Source organism: Setaria viridis, chromosome 1 (assembly GCF_005286985.2).
Source record: "Setaria viridis chromosome 1, Setaria_viridis_v4.0, whole genome shotgun sequence".
Classification (NCBI taxonomy): Eukaryota; Viridiplantae; Streptophyta; class Magnoliopsida; order Poales; family Poaceae; genus Setaria; species Setaria viridis.
The window spans coordinates 695,474-712,780 of record NC_048263.2 but is presented as its reverse complement, the minus strand read 5'-3'; the positions used below and the strand labels follow the sequence as shown (position 1 = coordinate 712,780).

Here is a 17,307-nt window from a genome sequence, read left to right as displayed (position 1 = left end):
ATTGCGTAGAAATAATGAAATTAAATAATATTGAGCCTAATCCCAAGCTCAAGTTCACAAAGGATGAGTTATACATTCTGAAAGAAAAGATGCTGACAAGATTAGGAGTTATGTGAAGCATTGGAAAAAAATGAAGGTATTTTGCTATTCAATTTTGATTTGTACAATATGATTGTGTGATTATTATTTTTTTCTATAATTTGTGTTTGTTCTTTTTTCAGGATAGGGATGCTGAAGTTAGAATGATAAAAGAGGGACATGAAATACCAAACATAAAACTTCTACAAAGAATGTTTGGTGATGAGGTATAATCTTATGTCTTATTTTTACATTGTATTTTCTCTCCGACAGCCTAATCCCAAGCTCAAGTTCACAAAGGATGAGTTATACATTCTGAAAGAAAAGATGTTGACAAGATTAGGAGTTATGTGAAGCATTGGAAAAAAATAAAGGTATTTGCTATTCAATATGATTGTGTGATTATTATTTTTTTCTATAATTTGTGTTTGTTCATTTTTCAGGATAGACGCCAACTAGGATGGACGCCAACTCTATGGAGATGTTTTTGGTGTCCTGGAGCAGGATGAACCTAACTATGATGTACGTTTGAGTTGCATTTTAATGTTAGATACTTTGGAGTTAATTTCTAAGCAGAGTTTATTTGTTTTCTTCAACCTTCTAGGATGAACATGTTGATTGCAGCAAATATTGCAGAAATTCTACATGTATATGTTAATAATTAGTCTCGCTCACTATTGAGAAATCGGCTAGGAGGCAGTGAAGCACCTCTATTCATAGGTGCTCATGATCATTGTGGCGTTGCCATGTGGCAACTTCCACACTCTTTAATACAAAATATCCTAACTCTAGAACCCTCTTCAGCTGCTCCACTCATTTTCCTCCGTACGTTCACGTTTCTTGCGGCTACAAAATATTTATATAGTAATGCATATTGATTTAACAGGGCAATAATAATATGAAAACAAGTATAAATCTACAATCAAGATCGTAACTACGTCATTAAACAAAGCTTGACGTGACACGGCATCCAAAGACCAACTAAATCTATAATATTTATTTGCCTGTGATGCGATTAAGATCAACTGATAAAAGGATATCATTGTAATGAAACAAAAGAGTATATTGATCTTAAGTTTTTTTCCCTTCGGGATTGTTCGCCATCGACATAGAGGCCGCGGACGCCACAGCCGCCGCGGTCTTGGTGGCGCTGCTCGCGCTCCCGTTCTTGGGCCGTTGCTCCGGCGGCAGAGGCACCGCGAAGACCGCGCCGGCCACCAGCGCCGCCACCGCCATGGGGACCCCGGCCACGGACGTCACCACGTACGCTCGTCGATCTGCCCGGCCCTGCCGCGACCTGGACACTGCCAACCGCATCAACGCCCTGCACGACGACTGCTGCTCTAAATCCTCACCCGCCTCTGCTGCACCCACGCCGCCGCCATGCTCGTCGCCATTCGCTCGATGTCGTGCTCGTCGCTACCGAGAGAGGGAGAGAGAGGGAGGAGGAGGAGGAGGGGCGTGGTTGGCTGATGTGGAAGGATGGCGGGTCAACGTGGATACAAGCGTGCAGGGTCAGTTAGACGGGTTTGTAGATGGGGGTTGAATTTTAGACCACGGGAAGAGATAGGGTGTAATCTGGACTTCCTCCTGATGGAAAATGCAAAATGGAAAGAGTAAGCGGAGGGGATCTGGGCATCATAAGGGGCCGAAGCGGTGCAGCTCGACTGGTTCTCTTGCTGCGGCGGCGCTGGGTTGGAGGAGATCTCAGCATCAGGTTGGAGGACATGCCGAAGCCGTGTTGGAGGCGATGGATCGGTCATTGGTAGAGGTGAGGCGGCGGTGATGGCGTAGGCGAGGAGAAGGCGGAGGCGGCGGCGATGGCGATGGCGGAAGAGATGGCGTCGTGGGCTCTCATCCTGAGAGGAGGAAGGACGCCTTTACCTCGACTTGCATCGATCGGAGGAACACGGATTGCGACGGTATTGGCGTAGGAGCCAAGGGACAGCTCGGAGGGATCCCAAGGATCAACGGACAACGGCAGAACGCGCCAGGAAACCCTCGGCAGACCGATTGGGCGCGGCGGAGGACCATCGCACGACGACATTTTTTCTCCTTTTTGTTTTTTTAGCTGTAGAGATTGTTGCTAGTGGGCTTATAAAAGGGTCCGTGGGAGGTGGTCGGCCGGCCCAACAGAGGAGGGTTCGTGGGCGAGTGAGAAAATGGAGAGACTAGGCCCTTGTTTAGTTCACCCCCAACTCCCAACTTTGGCACTATGCAAAAAGAAGATTCCCCATCACATCAAACTTGCGGTACATACATGGAGTACTAAATGTAGACGAAATTAAAAACTAATTGCACAGTTTTGTTGTACTTTGCAAGACGAATCTTTTGAGCCTAATTAGTCAATGTTTGGACAATAATTCATAAATACAAACGAAACGCTGCATTGTGCTACAGTGCTGGCATACTAATTTGGGCACTCCAAATTTTAGCAACTAAACAAGGCCTAGAGAGGGCCGGTGGGAGGATTAGAAGTGACAGTTGGGATACGGATCCGGTCCACGCACGCACCCGGGCCCCGCCCCCTCCCGCAGTCACCAACCCCCTCTGCCTGTCCCTCGGTCCAACGCCCGCCGCCGCAGCCGCAGCGCCGCTCCGCAGCTCTCGTTCTCGTGGACGGGAGCTACATCCAAACGTTGACTGGCTTCTTCCTCGGTTGGTAAGCAACCCTCGCTGCCTTGGAGGGATTAACTCGAGAGTTCTTGCTGTTCTTGGTCTCAGGACCTTTTCTTTTGTTGCGGCAGAGGAGCAATCAGCTCCAATCTTTTTGTCTCTCTCCATTGATGTGGGGCGTGGGTTTCTCTGGTGCGTGGTGTAGTTCATTTTCCAACAAATTTGGGGTTTGTCTGCTCTCTGACCGATTCGTTAGGGTGAAATAAATAGCTTATAGCTAGACATATAGCGTAATTTAGGAGGGTTCAATCTGGAAGATTCTTGTTTACCTTATCCTTCTTTCTTGCAGCATGATTTGTGTACATTTCACTCTATAGTTGGCCTCTTTCAGAGAAGAGGAGCGGCAATCTGAAACTCTATCTTCCTATACTCACTTTTGAGTTATGAACTTCTGATACACTCACATTCCACCAAAATGACCAATTGGTGATGTGCTAATCCCTTTTATTTTTTTTTCATTTATGCCCTTGCAGTAATGGCGTCGCCAATCTCTGCACGACGCTATCAACAATTTCCTTTAGTACATAACAATGGTGAGCACTTGTAGTCATGTCCTATTGTTTGATAGAAAAATGTCTCTTTAATTTTTCTACATTCTATTTGGTAGAAATGACATGTTCCTGTAATTTCTCATTCTACAAACTGGTTCTGGAATTTTTTTTTTTTGGCAACAAGTCATCCCAAAAGGTTAAGAGAAGATCCATTTGGAAGAAACTGCAAGCCTAGAGTTACTGTTGTAGTGTTGTATGTGTCCATTGTATGTAAGATAAATTGGCTGCACATTTGTAGCGCAAGCAAATCATTTTGTTTGCTCAACTTCACTATACATCTGAACCAGCCTTGATTACTTTTATTCTAGTTGGATCTATCATCTTCTTGTCTGAAAAATTACATATTTTAGTAACTAACGAATCAATGGTTTTAGTTTCTCGTGACGTGTTAGTATATACTAAGATATGTCAGCAACCATGTGGTTCTGTACAAATATTGCTTCAATTCACTTCCATTTACTTACACTACCACTTACCCTGTCTTTGCCCACACAGGACTTCCAAGATTTTCTCGAGTAAAAATGGCATGCTTGGGAATAAAACAAACTAGGTATCATTCTGATACCATCGTATCTTCATCAGCAAGTCATGGAGATGCCGGAAAGCTCCATCCTGTAGTCAAAATGTGTGGCATCACATCAGCTAGAGATGCAGAAATGGCTGTAGAGGCAGGAGCTAAACTTATTGGCATGATACTGTGGCCTAATTCTAAACGCTCCGTCTCGTTATCTGAGGCAAAAGAAATATCAAGAGTTGCACAATCTTATGGTGCTGAATCAGTTGGTGTCTTTGTGGATGATGATGAAGAGACCATATTACGAGTGTCTGATTCATGTGACCTTAACTTTATCCAGGTATGACTTCGAAATGTTGTTTGCTACATACTGTGTGCTGCTACTGCTATGCTATTTCGGCTGTGATGGTAATTTACAATTTTTTTAATTTCCCATATGCAGCTCCATGGAGATGAATCTCGTGCACTGGTTTATAATCTTTCCAAGAATAACCGCATTGTTTATGTACTAAATGCTGATGAAGATGGAAAACTAATCAAGCTGCCTCCTGTTTTGGAATATGCACTTGATTGGTTCTTAGTGGATAGTGCAAAAGGCGGAAGGTTAGATCCTACTCTTATTGCTTCTTGAATCCTAATTAAATAAAATTTTGTCTGCATTGTTCCTTGTGCTAAACTTTGCCCCGCTTGTTCTTTAGAATGATGAAATGGTATGATTGTAATTAACACTCAAATGAGATAAAAGTTTAGACAACTGATCATTCAAGTGTTTGGATGTTAATGCTCACTAAATTCAGTGGTCATATTTGATTGCATTACTTTGCAGTCCAGTCTTGTCATTCCTTCTCTTGGATCATATGTAGCTAATGGTAATGGGCACTTCTCCCTTGTCCGAAAGATATATAACAAACACAACCACTTTTCATTTACAGTGGAAAGGGATTCAACTGGCAGAAGTTCCAGATGCCATCAGTCAAAAGCAAGAATGGATGGCTATTAGCTGGAGGACTTCATGCAGATAATGTTTGTGAAGCCTTTTCTTCTCTGAAACCAAATGGAGTTGACGTTAGCAGTGGCATATGTGGTCCTGACGGTATCCAGAAAGACCCCAACAGGATTTCTTCCTTCATAAGTAATGTAAAATCCCTGAGTTGCAGATCATAACGTCATTTGGTGTTGGGAGCTTAGTTTCATTTCATTTGCTCACATTGCGGAGACTAGCTAATTCGTGCTAAACGCAACCTGAAGGCAAGCTGTTCAGCATGATAGCGATAATTGCATTTGCACCCGAGGGAAAAATGACCGAACGTTATATGCATTGTATTTGTTTTGTAGTGTAATAAGTGGATTTTGTATGCATCTCCAGTTCAAAGGCAATAATAAACACCACATTGTACCATCGATGAATGTTATACTGGTTCACTCTTGCTCGAGCTCCCCGTATAGAATATGGTGTGCAACCTTTCTGACATATTAATACAAACTGACTTTTTAGTTGCTCACAATTGGCAATTTTTCATCATTCGTAATTAGAACTGAAATTGCGTGCCCATTGTTCTACTGAAAATAAATCTTATCGTTTTTTAGGGCAGAAAATAAATCTTATCGTTGCTTATGAGTAAACAAGGTGGCCCTAGACTCCGAAGTTGGAGTCGAGGGCCATCTTGTTCTGCCTGGCAATTGTAACTCGCCCATAGTCTGATGCAAGAGAAAAATACCATATGTTGGGGGGAAACTAGCATTTAACACCAAGTGCACATTTGCTGCCTTGCTGGTAAAAGGGCATTAAGCAAACTCATCTCGGAAATGAATACTGACGAATCACAACATGTAGATATGTTATCGAGTTCAAGCATCCCATGCCACAGAAATTTCTACCACAGAGAAAACCTAATTCTGACTTTCAAGCGTCTCTGAAATTAATATCTTCAGTCGATTACATAGTTAACTTACATCAACTACCATACAAGTTCCCAACCACAGCGGATCCTCTCATAAGAAGCTTTTCTCAACAACCCCTCAAATTCAAGTGACAGACGCACAGAAATGGTCTCAGTTAAATGATGGCAGCACCGACTTTCCAATGAGCAGCCTTTCTGTGCATACTTCACATGCCTGAGGAACAGCATCAGTGGTTGCCCTCAGATGGTTGAGCATAGGAGAATGCAGGCTGTGGAGCAGACGGTGGAGCCGGAGGAGCACCAGAAGTCGGGCCTGCAGGTGGCGGTGGATTCGTTTGGAACATGGATGGAGGTGCTGCGTTGTTAGGAATGGGGGCACCTGGGACCCCAGATGTTGGAGGTGGTAGTGTTGGAGGCCTTGGGAGAGGAGCTATCTGCATTGGTACCGAACCAGGAGGGGCACCTGGTTGTGGCATGGAGCCAGGTGGGGCGCCTGGTGGTGGCATGGTTGGTGGGGCACCTGGTTGCGGCATGGTTGGTGGGCCACCAGGATAACCTGACAAACATTTGAGAAAACAGTTAAGTAGTCAATGTTTGGTTCAAATAAGTAAAATGTATCAGAAGATCAAGGCCTTTTACTGAAAATTTTGAAGGAAACTTTTCTGAAGTTGTATATAGGCCAACTGATCAGTTATGCAAAGTGATAACATCAAGCTATATTATATCTCTCAGCTGAACTCTTACAGCTATCAATTTTTCACCCATTAGACTACATTCCTTTGATAATTGATGTAGACAAAAGGTGAAAAACAGGAACGGTACAACCATAAACTATTCATGACTAGTAAATAAGGAATACTCGGTCGATATGATCTGTAACTTAACAATACATTTGCATAAACAGACACACAATCGTTATTAATCTTGAAAAAGGTTTACAGGTGGCAACAAAGTACTCTAATTTTTACCATTCTATATCTACACTCATCAGAAAATCACACGATCAACTGCATAAGCAAAGGAAAAAAATGTGATATTTTATAGAGAATATTTTCAGTTTTTTTCCTTCTAAAACCTCTGTACAGACAGTTCACACATATTTGTTTTCTTACGAAAATGGGGACTTGTTCTTCCTGATTGGCACTCAGCAATTAGTGGGTCTGCTAAGAGATCCCTTAAAATTAATAGTCATACAAATCAGAATGTATCCAAAACAAATGAAACCATGAAAGCAGTTTTTCATGGTGAAAAATAAACCAAACCTAATTAACCAACATACAGTATACAATGTACATCTTATGAACCAGTGCGCTTCAGCAACAAGAAAGCAATTATTATCAACCAGAACCAGGTTATAACAAACAACTAGCTTCTTACAAAACATAATCTTTTGATGTTCGCTCTGCTAATTGCAGGCATGAAAACATGCCCGTTCTTTTTATCTTCAATGAATAAAGCAATATCGAATTAAGGGGAAGAGGCATAATTTGTAAGTTATAGGCCATGTACAAATAGTAGCCATCATAACAGATACTAGCAAGTAGCAATCATGATCAGTAGTTACCTGGAACACCAGGAGCTGGTAAAATCGGGGGCCTAACTCCTGGCATCAATGGTGCACCAGGTGCTTGAGGGAATCCATGAGGCATGCCAGGGGTTGGCAGAATTGGAAGGCGAGGACGGGCCATGGCTCCTGGGAACGAGAGCAGATGTTGGTTGAAAGGGGCACCTACTTGGAAAGCTGCAGCTTGTCCAAGATGTTCCTTGATTCTTTGATCAATTAAACTTTGAGTTTGCTGCTCCTCAAATTGCTGATAGTAGGTTCGAACATTTGCCTATGATGTTTCAAATAAGGTTCAGTAGATGAATAGGCACCACTTATAAACTGGAAGTGCGACAAAGAATTAAAAATACCTTGTGCTTGTATCCAGCATTGTGTTGCTTACGGACAGATGGCTGCAATATTTTTTACATAGTAGTTAATATTCATGCTCCAAAAAGAGAAGACATAAACAGAATACACAGTAGCAAAGGACAGGCATAATGCATTCTTGAATTTATACAGTTTGCAAAACAATGTTGAAAACACTGCTATGCTATCTTACAGTCTATAAAAGGAAGACCACATATTGAAATTCAGAAAGTCAAATTATGTATAACTGAATAGGCTACTTAGTGTGTGGATATGGAAAAAGGAGGACACAGCATTCTCTTGCAGTCTATAGTCAGCATCAGTTATCTCAAGGAACATACTACATGGAAAATAATTCCTAGGGACTCGGCAAGAAAATTGAATTTAGCTACTGAGATGAACAAACATGAAACCAAGTGGCATAAAGAAATATCATGAATATAATCCTAAACAAACCCGGATATTTCGAAGCTGTTAGCATGTTACAGCAAACTCTTCTCTAGCTTATGTTGACGAAAGTTTATATCAGCAGTGCCACTTGTGCTTAGATTAGATTACTTCATGTAATCATAACGAAACGTGCAATAAAATTAAAGAACCGGCTACACATCTCCAGCCTTAGAAAAAATGAATGGAGCAAGACACTAACCGAGTCATGGGTGAGGTAGGTGTCGCAGTAGTCGCAGTAATACCTGCAAGGCAAGAACAAAAAATAAGTACAAACATATGAGAAGGTAAAATCAAACGTGACATATTCCACAATACAGCACCCTGACAGAGTATCAGCAAGCCAGCGCCTACTGCGAGCAAACAAAGACCCCGCTATCTTCTCCTGTACAAACCCCAAATCCTACCGCACCGTATTCTACGCAAAAGATCCTAGAGCCAATGAGGAAATCACACAGCCTTGTTCTCAAATGTCGGAGCGCCTAAGCTAGGGTTTCGAATCCAAATCCAAACCCGACAGCCCCCGCCCCCTCACATCCCAATCGCACTACGGCCGATGTACCACCTATCCACTCAGGGGAGGTTATCGAAGAGAAGGAAGCGCTCACCGAGGCATCGCGGCGGCGGCGGCGGGCGTCGACCCGAGGAAGGGGATCGGGTCCCGGTCGCGAACGGAGTCGGAGCAGACGACCACCGGAATCTGCCCTCGTATGCCTAAACCCTCGCCGATACGAGCCGCTCGAGAGTTCCAGGGCTCTTTATGGGCCGAGCCGGTCGGTCAATGGCAAGCAGGCCCAACCCAATCCGACCTAAAGCCTAAATCCTGAAGCCGGTCGGTGATGGCCCATAAGCCTAAATCCTGAAGCCTCCAACCTCAGTGGGCCCACTGCCCAGTGTACTGTGCTGCTGGCCTGTGACCTCGTCTTCCTCCTCGAAGCGCCGCCGCCGCTGCCGGCGGCCGGAGATGGCGCGCCGCGGCGCACAGCTCCTCGCGGCCCGTGGGATATCCTCTTCGCCGTGCCTCGCTCGTAGGATCAATCAAACAGGTGAGGCGTGTCTTTTTTCCTTCACTTATATTCCGGTTCCTCTCTCGCTTTCGAGGAAGTGTGAAGAGTGTTAGCACCCTGGCTGTCAGTGTGTGGATGTGTTTAGAACTTGTTTTGGATTTCATGCGGAGTCTTAGTGGCACTAATTTGATCTAAGTAAGGTCGGATTTATAGAGCTCAGACGAAATTGAGAACAGTCTGGTGGTAGTGGTGCTAAGAAGTTGGGATGGATGTAGATTTGCGTTGGGAAACATGCTTTCAATTACCTGCTGTATCTAATCTAAAAGTACAAAAACAATGGATACTTTTGAAATGTCACTGCAATGCCTAACGTTACTAGTGGCAAGTGGCGAGTTAGCATATATGTAGTAAAGTTGTGCTGTACTCTCTCTATCCCAAATTACTATTCGTTTTGACTTTTCTAGGTACAAAGCTTTTGCTACGTATCAAGACATAGCATATATCTAGGTGCATAGTAAAAGTTACGGATCTAGAAAAACCAAAACGAATAATAATTTGGGACGGAGGGAGTAATTTGTTTAATTTTTTGTTTGGTTGGAGTTCGTGGGGATTCCCAACCACAGCTTTAATAATTGCAAGAGGAAAGATACGTTTTTAAAGATCATATTCAATGGATTATTGAGGTGGAAATAAGCCTGCTGATATTTAGTAATGTAATTTGAACTTTGTTTTGTTTATTAGTATGAGTGAAGTCATTTCTATGTTCTAATATTAACAATAGTAGAGACCAATTAGAATGAATTCCAAACAAACTAGCAAGTTATCCTTTCAGATTAAACTGGAAGCTGAAGTGAGTCTTGATTTGATTTGCATTCGATTGTTATTTTTAGTTATAATCAAAAACTTCTGTTTTAACAATGTCCGAAATGGCACGTATTTGCTGATGTTTTCGCCCTTGTTTGAAAACTCTTGATTTGCTCACTTTCAGAAAGTGAGATTGTTCGGATGTTTCATCCTCCAGTACGTCAGAGTGAGGAGGCAATAGCAACCATTGGGCCAAGGTACACGCACTCCGTACGTGTCTTGGATGAGAGGTTCATTAGGATCCTGAAGATTTTCAAGTGGGGCCCTGATGCTGAGAAGGCACTGGAGGTTCTCATGCTTAGAGTTGATCACTGGTTGGTACGGGAGGTTATGAAAACTGATGTTGGGGTCAATGTGAAGATGCAGTTCTTCAGATGGGCTGCAAAGAGGAGGAATTATGAGCATGATACATCCACTTACATGGCCTTGATACGTTGTTTGGAGGTAATAGAGCAGTATGGTGAGATGTGGAAGATGATCCAAGAAATGGTACGGAATCCCATTTGTGTTGTCACCCCGACAGAGCTGTCAGAGGTAATCCGGATGCTGGGGAATGCTAAAATGATCAGCAAGGCTATTGCAATCTTCTACCAAATCAAAACACGGAAGTGTCAGCCAACTGCGCAGGCATATAACAGCATGATAATAATGTTGATGCATGAGGGGCAATATGAGAAAGTCCATGAACTATACAATGAGATGAGCAACGAGGGTCATTGCTTTCCGGACACTGTGACATACAGTGCACTAATTTTCACTTTCTGCAAACTCGGTCGCCGTGATTCAGCAATTCAGTTGTTGAATGAGATGAAGGAGAACGGAATGCAGCCAACTGCTAAGATATATACCATGTTAATAGCTTTGTTCTTCAAATTGGATGATGTTCATGGAGCATTGAGTTTGTTTGAAGAGATGAGGTATCAGTACTGCCGACCAGATGTGTTTACTTACACTGAGTTGATCAGAGGCCTTGGTAAAGCTGGGAGAATAGATGAAGCGTATCACTTCTTCCATGAAATGCAACGGGAAGGCTGCAGGCCGGACACAATTGTTATGAATAATATGATAAATTTCTTAGGCAAAGCTGGTCGTTTGGATGATGCTATTAAGCTGTTTCAGGAGATGGGAACGTTGCGGTGCATTCCTAGTGTTGTGACATACAACACTATAATAAAAGCACTTTTTGAATCAAAACCTCATGCTTCTGAGGTTCCATCATGGTTAGAGAGAATGAAGGAAAGTGGAATATCCCCTAGTTCATTCACCTATTCTATCCTGATTGATGGATTCTGCAAAACCAACAGGACAGAGAAGGCCATGTTGCTACTGGAGGAGATGGATGGGAAGGGCTTCCCTCCATGTCCAGCGGCATATTGCAGCCTGATTGATGCTCTTGGAAAAGCTAAGCGCTATGATCTTGCTTGTGAGCTTTTTCAGGAACTAAAAGAAAATTGTGGCTCCTCCAGTGCTCGGGTATATGCAGTGATGATAAAACATTTAGGAAAGGCGGGACGGCTTAATGATGCTATAAATATGTTTGAGGAAATGAATAAACTTGGTTGTACTCCTGATGTTTATGCTTACAATGCTCTCATGTCTGGATTAGCAAGAAAGGGCATGCTTGATGAAGCTCTTACTACAATGAGAAGAATGCAGGAGCACGGGTGTATTCCTGATATCAACTCATACAATATTATCTTGAATGGGCTGGCAAAAGTAGGTGGACCTCATCGCGCAATGGAGATGCTTTCTAACATGAAACAGTCTGCAATAAGACCTGATGCTGTCTCTTATAATACTGTCCTTGGTGCCTTGAGTCATGCTGGCATGTTTGAGGCGGCAGCAAAGTTGATGAAAGAGATGAATACGTTGGGGTTCGAGTATGATCTTATTACATATTCATCTATACTTGAGGCTATTGGAAATGTTGATCATGCATAAACTAGCAAAGTTTGCTGATGCACACTAGATGAGTGTTCAGGCCTCTTTGTTCTTGAAAAAACAATTCTTTGATGAAGCCTTACCTGTTTGACATATGTCAAAGGATGTGCCTCTTGCGCTCAAGTGAATTGTTGTAGAAGGAAAATATTGAAGACAGCAACTGATCAAACTGTGAAGGTGTGTAATTTGTGGCATTCACTACTTTGTTAACAAGTGATCATGCCCCCCTTATTATCCAGTCCTATTTATGTTTCAGTATCTCTAGCTTCTTCCTAAGAACCTGAACGTTTGCTGTTTTTTATATGAATGTTTTTTTTTCCAGCAATAACTTCCTGAAAGGTTTGAGATCTGTGAAGCACAAGCCTAACTACTGTATATTAAGATGTTCTGCAATCCACACCCACATGTGACACATTCCTGAAGTCAGGTTTTACTTACTCTAATATTTTCAAGTCAATCATTCTATTACAGTAAAAGGAAAATGCGTACCACCTAGTTATCACACATTTCTCTTGTGTAGCCATATCCTGGTTTGTACATTGATAAATCCTGGTGTCCTTTTAATGTTGGCACTGCTGAAACCAACTTAACTATTTCAGTACCCGCAAAAAAGAAGAAGAGAGACATAATTATTTCAGTTACTACTTGAATGGGGCCAATGCCTGAACTTCTGTTGCTTCATGCTAACATCTCTATCTTTCCATGGAAAAAAAAAAGATTCCTGGTTCAGGCTAAAATATGTGGGCATCCAGTGCAGATCTACCTTCAACTAGCATGTAAAGCAGCATTCCACCAAAAGACAATGTAGAGCAAGAAGTTATGTTTGGGATCAACATTATTCTGGAGCCATATGTAGCTGCATACTTGACTATAATCCTGTGATGCTGGAGCACTTCCTGCTTTGTAAAACCAGCAAAGAGTCTTTCAGAGTTAAATTACGGCAACTTGGATCCATATGTGTAATTGTAACCTGAAATTCAGAGGCGAGATATTGTCGAAATTGTACTAATGTAGCCATATGATCCATGATGGATGTGTTCGTGCAGTGGACAACCTCTTACTGCTGCACCTAGCTCTGCGAAAGCACCAGTGCTCAAGATTTGTTAATATCTCCAGCGTGGAAACGGAACTAACTCAAGTTGTGCACTTCTGGTTTGAGTATCGGAGATGCCCTGATACTCAGATAGTCTTTTGTGTTTTTTGAGATTGCTGTAGAAACTGTGCCTCCGCTGTATGTGGTCCTTGCCATTAGCTAACAAGAATGTTTATTTTTTGAGATGTATACGGATATTTTTATGCACTTGAACACAGCTCAACACCATGTGTTATCTTTTTAGAAAGTTAATGTCATCACATGCCAGGTTCGTTCATTTGTTCCTGAACATGGCCACACCTGGGCCAGCTAGTGGTGCAAATTTTAATCAGAATTCATGTTTCAATTACCCCAACTGGAAGTATACATGATTCTTTGTCATTTGGCATGTTGATAGTTGCTGTATTTGCATCTCCTACACATTGAAAGGGCAAAAATCAAGGTTGAATGTTTGATTCACCTATTGTGTGTGACCAATGTAGAAATCCAGTTTTGACTGAAATATGTGATACTGGTACATACGGATGTCAAACCTTTTTAGACAATCTGGAAACAAACCAACCGATTGAATGAGCTACTGCTGGTACTGAAGAAATCTTTCAGTCTTCTCTAGATGAGCACAAATTTGGACCTCGAGACATTGATTCATAAGGCAACGAATGAATATACACAGGTTACATTTACCTCACTGGGAAATAATATAGGAACTCAGAGGACTACATGCATTTTCAGTGCTACACAGCTACCGGAGGACATCAATCTAGCAACGAATAGATTAATACAACAGAAAGAATACCCAAAATCATTGAAGAATTTTGATGACCGTAACTTAGTCTTTTGGATACCAGCCTGAGATCCTCAATAGAAACCTCTCGAATTTGCAAGTCACTGCAACTGCCGTTGTCTGGAGATCTGCCGAAGCCCCTCTTCCAGGTCTTCCAATGTGATCGTGATCATAGTATCAGCATCGTTGCAGTTGAAATCAAGGCGTAGGTCCAGGTTTTCACGGGCATTGATGAGCAGCGTGTCTACAAGGCCTCCATTCATCTGTTTCCGCCGCTCTTCAGTGGTTTCTCTGCCAATCAGCTCTCCAGTGACCTCAATGCTGCAGCTTGGGTGCAGCTTGAACCCATAAAGTAAGCTGCTCTCACTTGGGTTCTTCATCTTCATATGTAGGATCTCAGCTAGTTCTGTCGTGCTGAAATCATCGAAATAGAAGAATTTGGTGACTCTCCTACAGAAGCCATCATTTGAGGTGATGACACGCTTCATGGGCTCACAGTACCCAGCAAATATGACAACTATCTTGCCACTGTCCATTACAGACATTATCTCCTCCAAGGCTTCTAAACCATAATCCTTGTCATCGGATTTTTGCATTGGTATCAACCTGTATGCTTCGTCGACAAAAAGAATACCTCCCTCAGCATCCTGTATCTGTTGAGATGTGATCATGGTAACGATGAATTAGGTAAGTTACAACACATAAAAAAAATCAAGTTCAATTCTGACAAGAGGGAGGGAGTACCTTCCTCCTAGTCTTTGGTCCAGTATGCCCCACAAATTCTCCAACAAGATCAGTTCGCTGAACTTCAATAACTTTGTCAGTGGGGAGAATTCCAACCATATGGAGTAGCTTTCCGAGAATTCGAGCAACCATAGTTTTACCTGAAATAGAGATTGAAATGTTATAAAGAGAGGATTGATGTTTTCAGCAACTATCTACCTAACACGTGCATTCTAGTACACTGTACAAATAAGTGCAAAATGTATAAGCTGCGGTAAAAATTATGAAGCACATAGCCTTTTATGAACATGTTTAGCCAAACTTCAAGGTAAATGCTCCAAGTTCACGTTTGAAGCAAGAGCTCCCTACAAATATGACAGTACTACTATAATGATACCCATGACCGTGGCATTGCTTTTGATCATCAATCTGAACAGAACTAAGGTAACCAAAAAAAGGTGGTTTCTTTTGAAAACTTTTACCAGTTCCTGGATTGCCAAGAAATGCCATATGGGGAGCTCTTCTGCTAGCAATCCCTAAGCCCATAGCCCGCCGCTTCTCATCAAAAAGCATTCCCCTTGCCCATCGACGTAATTGCATTTTTAGCTCTTGCAGTCCAACAATTTGTGATATTGCCTCTTCAAACTCTGCCATTGCTTTCCCTTCACAGCATGACATGAGGGCTTTCCGTTTTCTTTGCTCTTCCATATGACGACTGAGGAGCTTCAGCAACTTCTCACTACCAGCTCCTCCAGGAATATGGTTTAAGGGCATTTTGCCTTCCTGTTGGCAAGATGTGATAACAAAGGTCACCACATTCTAAATTTTAATATGATTTTAAATAAGTAATTCAAAACCATTACTGCGAATCAAGTAGTACATCATCTTTTGCAAAGCAATCCGCGTTGTAGCTGAGCAACACGCTGACGGTGCTGTAATCTCCAGCTTGAAGTGCATGCCAGACAGCTAAATGCAATGGTGTCATTCCGTTCTGCATCAGCAAGATTTGAGCACAATAAATTTGTGCATGCAGTATTAAATAAAAAATTTGATGGAAATGAAATGAAACAGATAGATCATACATTGGCTTTGGCTTCTATGTGTGCACCACGTTCAAGGAGTAGATTTGTTGATTCACAAGAACTATTTTTCACTGCCATATGCAGAGGAGTCTCTCCATACTGAAACAATTAAATCATTAGTTTATCAATTTAGCTCGAAGCATGAAAGAAGTGTGGCAGATGACCCAATCAGATGAAAAAGAAATGTGGCGATTTAAGTACCATGTTCTTTGCCTCCAGATCAACAGTTTCGGTACCTTGCCAGTTAAGCAAGAACTTAACTATTTCTGTATTATTGTAGCCAGCAGCAACATGAAGTGGTGTTTGACACATCTGCAAATTATGACACAACGTTGTAAATGACTCGTTGCGTTGGGAAGGGACTAAAAGCCACTATTGCTAGTAAATAAAATCAGGTTCGTGCATCACGGATCCACAGGATATCCAATTTAATCAGGTCACGAAACAGAGACGTCTGAATCAACAAATGCAATGCGGTAAAAGGGGATATGAAAGCGACCCCCCTGAAATGCCCAAAGAGATTTTAAAAGAAGTATCAAAGCAAAGCATACCAAACAACTTAATCTTGACAAATCTCGAGAGCGAGTGGGGGCGTACCGAATAGGGGAATTTTTTGAACAAGGCCGAAGAAATCAAGATTACACAACAAAAATCCTTTCCCAATCCATCACCAGTGTCATCTTTTGGCCCAGAAAGCATCAAAACGGGCAGAGACAGACCGAACCAGCAGGAGAAACAAATCGGCTACACAACGGAGCAAATGAACAATTAAGCAATCAAAGGAGGGGGCGCAAGCTAAGCCCCAGAAATCTGTTCATAAAAAGAGGACTAGTAGAAAAGCATTGCCAAGGGCGGATTAGCCAATGCCGCCGGGTCGAAATCCAAGAACCGACTAAGAAAACCAAGCCAGGAATACACAACCAAAAAACTGACATTTCTACACCCAACAAGATCATTTCCTCTCGAATCTAATACGCTCATCCTCCGCAGCAAGCATCAAGAGATTCAAGAACCATGAAACCGACCAAAGATCGCATTTTCCCCCCAAGCAAGCAAAGGAGAAGGGCGAAGGACGTACCACGGGGTTCTTATCGTTGAGGAGGGCGGGATTCTCCCGCAGCTTCCTCTGGACGCCGGCGAGGTCGCCCGCGCGCGCGAGGCCGTGGATGGTCTCGACCTTGGCCAGCCGCGGCCTCGGGCCCCCGTTCTGGCTCCCCGGCATCTCCTCCCTCCCCCTCTTTCGGAGCTCCACCTCCGTGTGTGCGCGCCCGCGTGAGCGCTCTCCGTGTGTGTGAGGAGGAGCCGTCGGGGAGGAGGAAGAAGAAAGGGAGGCGACGGCGAGGCCGTGAAAGAGGACGTGCCGACGGGGACCGCGGTCCTTTCGCTGTTATTCGCCTTTTAAAAAATAGTCGCTTTTTTGGATTGATTTTTGTTCTTATTTCGGTTTAATTTAGATTTTCTAGCTTTATTTTTGGCATGTATCCCGGATTATCTGCTCTCATTTGTTGCGGGAGAAAACCGTTTGCTTGGTTTTCCTCCTTTTTCACATGCACAAAAAAGTGATGGTTTCTGTTTTTTCTCCCCTCGATCATGCTCTTACACTTTTGTGTGTTCTCTATTTTAGCAAAATATTTTTGAGTTGTGTTTCTAAGTTTTTTTTACTTGCTTATGAAGCTAAACATGATTGTATGTTTAGCTAGAAATGTTTCCAGTTAATTGATTTGTTTGAAAACA

The 17,307-nt window shown here is 42.6% G+C and overlaps 4 protein-coding genes across 9 annotated transcripts; 2 read left to right on the top strand and 2 right to left on the bottom strand.

The window, feature by feature from the left end:
- Positions 1–2,581: 2,581 nt before the first annotated feature.
- On the top strand, positions 2,582–5,218 carry LOC117861349 (N-(5'-phosphoribosyl)anthranilate isomerase 1, chloroplastic). Of its 4 annotated transcripts, none has more exons than XM_034744902.2 (6): positions 2,585–2,740; positions 3,044–3,134; positions 3,228–3,287; positions 3,801–4,159; positions 4,262–4,422; positions 4,752–5,218. In XM_034744902.2, exons 3-6 carry the CDS (start codon positions 3,230–3,232, stop codon positions 4,981–4,983), a joined length of 810 nt encoding a protein of 269 aa, XP_034600793.1. In that variant the 5' UTR covers positions 2,585–2,740; positions 3,044–3,134; positions 3,228–3,229; the 3' UTR covers positions 4,984–5,218. The 4 variants fall into 4 exon arrangements, with proteins under 4 accessions (XP_034600786.1, XP_034600793.1, XP_034600800.1 ...); XM_034744909.2 differs by lacking the exon at positions 2,585–2,740 and adding an exon at positions 2,747–2,886; XM_034744895.2 differs by lacking the exon at positions 3,044–3,134 and having other exon boundaries at positions 2,582–2,740.
- A 404-nt stretch (positions 5,219–5,622) lies between these two features.
- On the bottom strand, positions 5,623–8,845 carry LOC117861377 (U1 small nuclear ribonucleoprotein C-1). Its single transcript, XM_034744921.2, has 5 exons — positions 8,688–8,845; positions 8,282–8,324; positions 7,635–7,676; positions 7,285–7,555; positions 5,623–6,276 (listed from the first exon to the last, which is right to left on the bottom strand). The coding sequence occupies exons 1-5, from the start codon at positions 8,693–8,695 to the stop codon at positions 5,948–5,950; spliced, it is 693 nt and encodes a 230-aa protein (XP_034600812.1). The 5' UTR covers positions 8,696–8,845; the 3' UTR covers positions 5,623–5,947.
- Positions 8,846–8,934: 89 nt separating this feature from the next.
- On the top strand, positions 8,935–13,191 carry LOC117861321 (pentatricopeptide repeat-containing protein At3g16010). 3 transcript variants are annotated; one of them, XM_034744865.2, is made up of 4 exons: positions 8,935–9,125; positions 10,075–12,068; positions 12,214–12,318; positions 12,609–13,191. In XM_034744865.2, exons 1-2 carry the CDS (start codon positions 9,044–9,046, stop codon positions 11,889–11,891), a joined length of 1,899 nt encoding a protein of 632 aa, XP_034600756.1. In that variant the 5' UTR covers positions 8,935–9,043; the 3' UTR covers positions 11,892–12,068; positions 12,214–12,318; positions 12,609–13,191. The 3 variants fall into 3 exon arrangements, with proteins under 3 accessions (XP_034600756.1, XP_034600763.1, XP_034600747.1); XM_034744872.2 differs by lacking the exon at positions 12,214–12,318; XM_034744856.2 differs by having other exon boundaries at positions 12,214–13,191.
- A 407-nt stretch (positions 13,192–13,598) lies between these two features.
- On the bottom strand, positions 13,599–16,945 carry LOC117861338 (uncharacterized). The gene is made up of 7 exons (XM_034744878.2): positions 16,652–16,945; positions 15,775–15,885; positions 15,574–15,672; positions 15,372–15,482; positions 14,974–15,274; positions 14,513–14,652; positions 13,599–14,421 (listed from the first exon to the last, which is right to left on the bottom strand). Exons 1-7 carry the CDS (start codon positions 16,793–16,795, stop codon positions 13,870–13,872), a joined length of 1,458 nt encoding a protein of 485 aa, XP_034600769.1. The 5' UTR covers positions 16,796–16,945; the 3' UTR covers positions 13,599–13,869.
- Between the last annotated feature and the right edge of the window lie 362 nt (positions 16,946–17,307).

Bases quoted from the DNA above. Each gene is read 5' to 3' on its own strand.
- LOC117861377 (XM_034744921.2), bottom strand. The intron at 7,677-8,281 runs GTTAGTGTCTTG...AAAATATTGCAG, and splicing joins CCTACCTCACCCATGACTCG to CCATCTGTCCGTAAGCAACA. The intron at 6,277-7,284 runs GTAACTACTGAT...AATGTTTGTCAG, and splicing joins ACCAGCTCCTGGTGTTCCAG to GTTATCCTGGTGGCCCACCA.
- LOC117861338 (XM_034744878.2), bottom strand. From the start codon at position 16,795: ATGCCGGGGAGCCAGAACGGGGGCCCGAGGCCGCGGCTGGCCAAGGTC. The intron at 15,673-15,774 runs GTACTTAAATCG...TAATTGTTTCAG, and splicing joins ATCTGGAGGCAAAGAACATG to TATGGAGAGACTCCTCTGCA. The intron at 15,483-15,573 runs GTATGATCTATC...TTGCTGATGCAG, and splicing joins ACATAGAAGCCAAAGCCAAT to AACGGAATGACACCATTGCA.
- LOC117861349 (XM_034744887.2), top strand. From the start codon at position 2,865: ATGTGGGGCGTGGGTTTCTCTG. The intron at 3,288-3,800 runs GTGAGCACTTGT...TTGCCCACACAG, and splicing joins TCCTTTAGTACATAACAATG to GACTTCCAAGATTTTCTCGA. The intron at 4,423-4,751 runs GTTAGATCCTAC...TTTCATTTACAG, and splicing joins GATAGTGCAAAAGGCGGAAG to TGGAAAGGGATTCAACTGGC.
- LOC117861321 (XM_034744872.2), top strand. From the start codon at position 9,044: ATGGCGCGCCGCGGCGCACAGCTCCTCGCGGCCCGTGGGATATCCTCT. The intron at 9,126-10,074 runs GTGAGGCGTGTC...GCTCACTTTCAG, and splicing joins TCGTAGGATCAATCAAACAG to AAAGTGAGATTGTTCGGATG.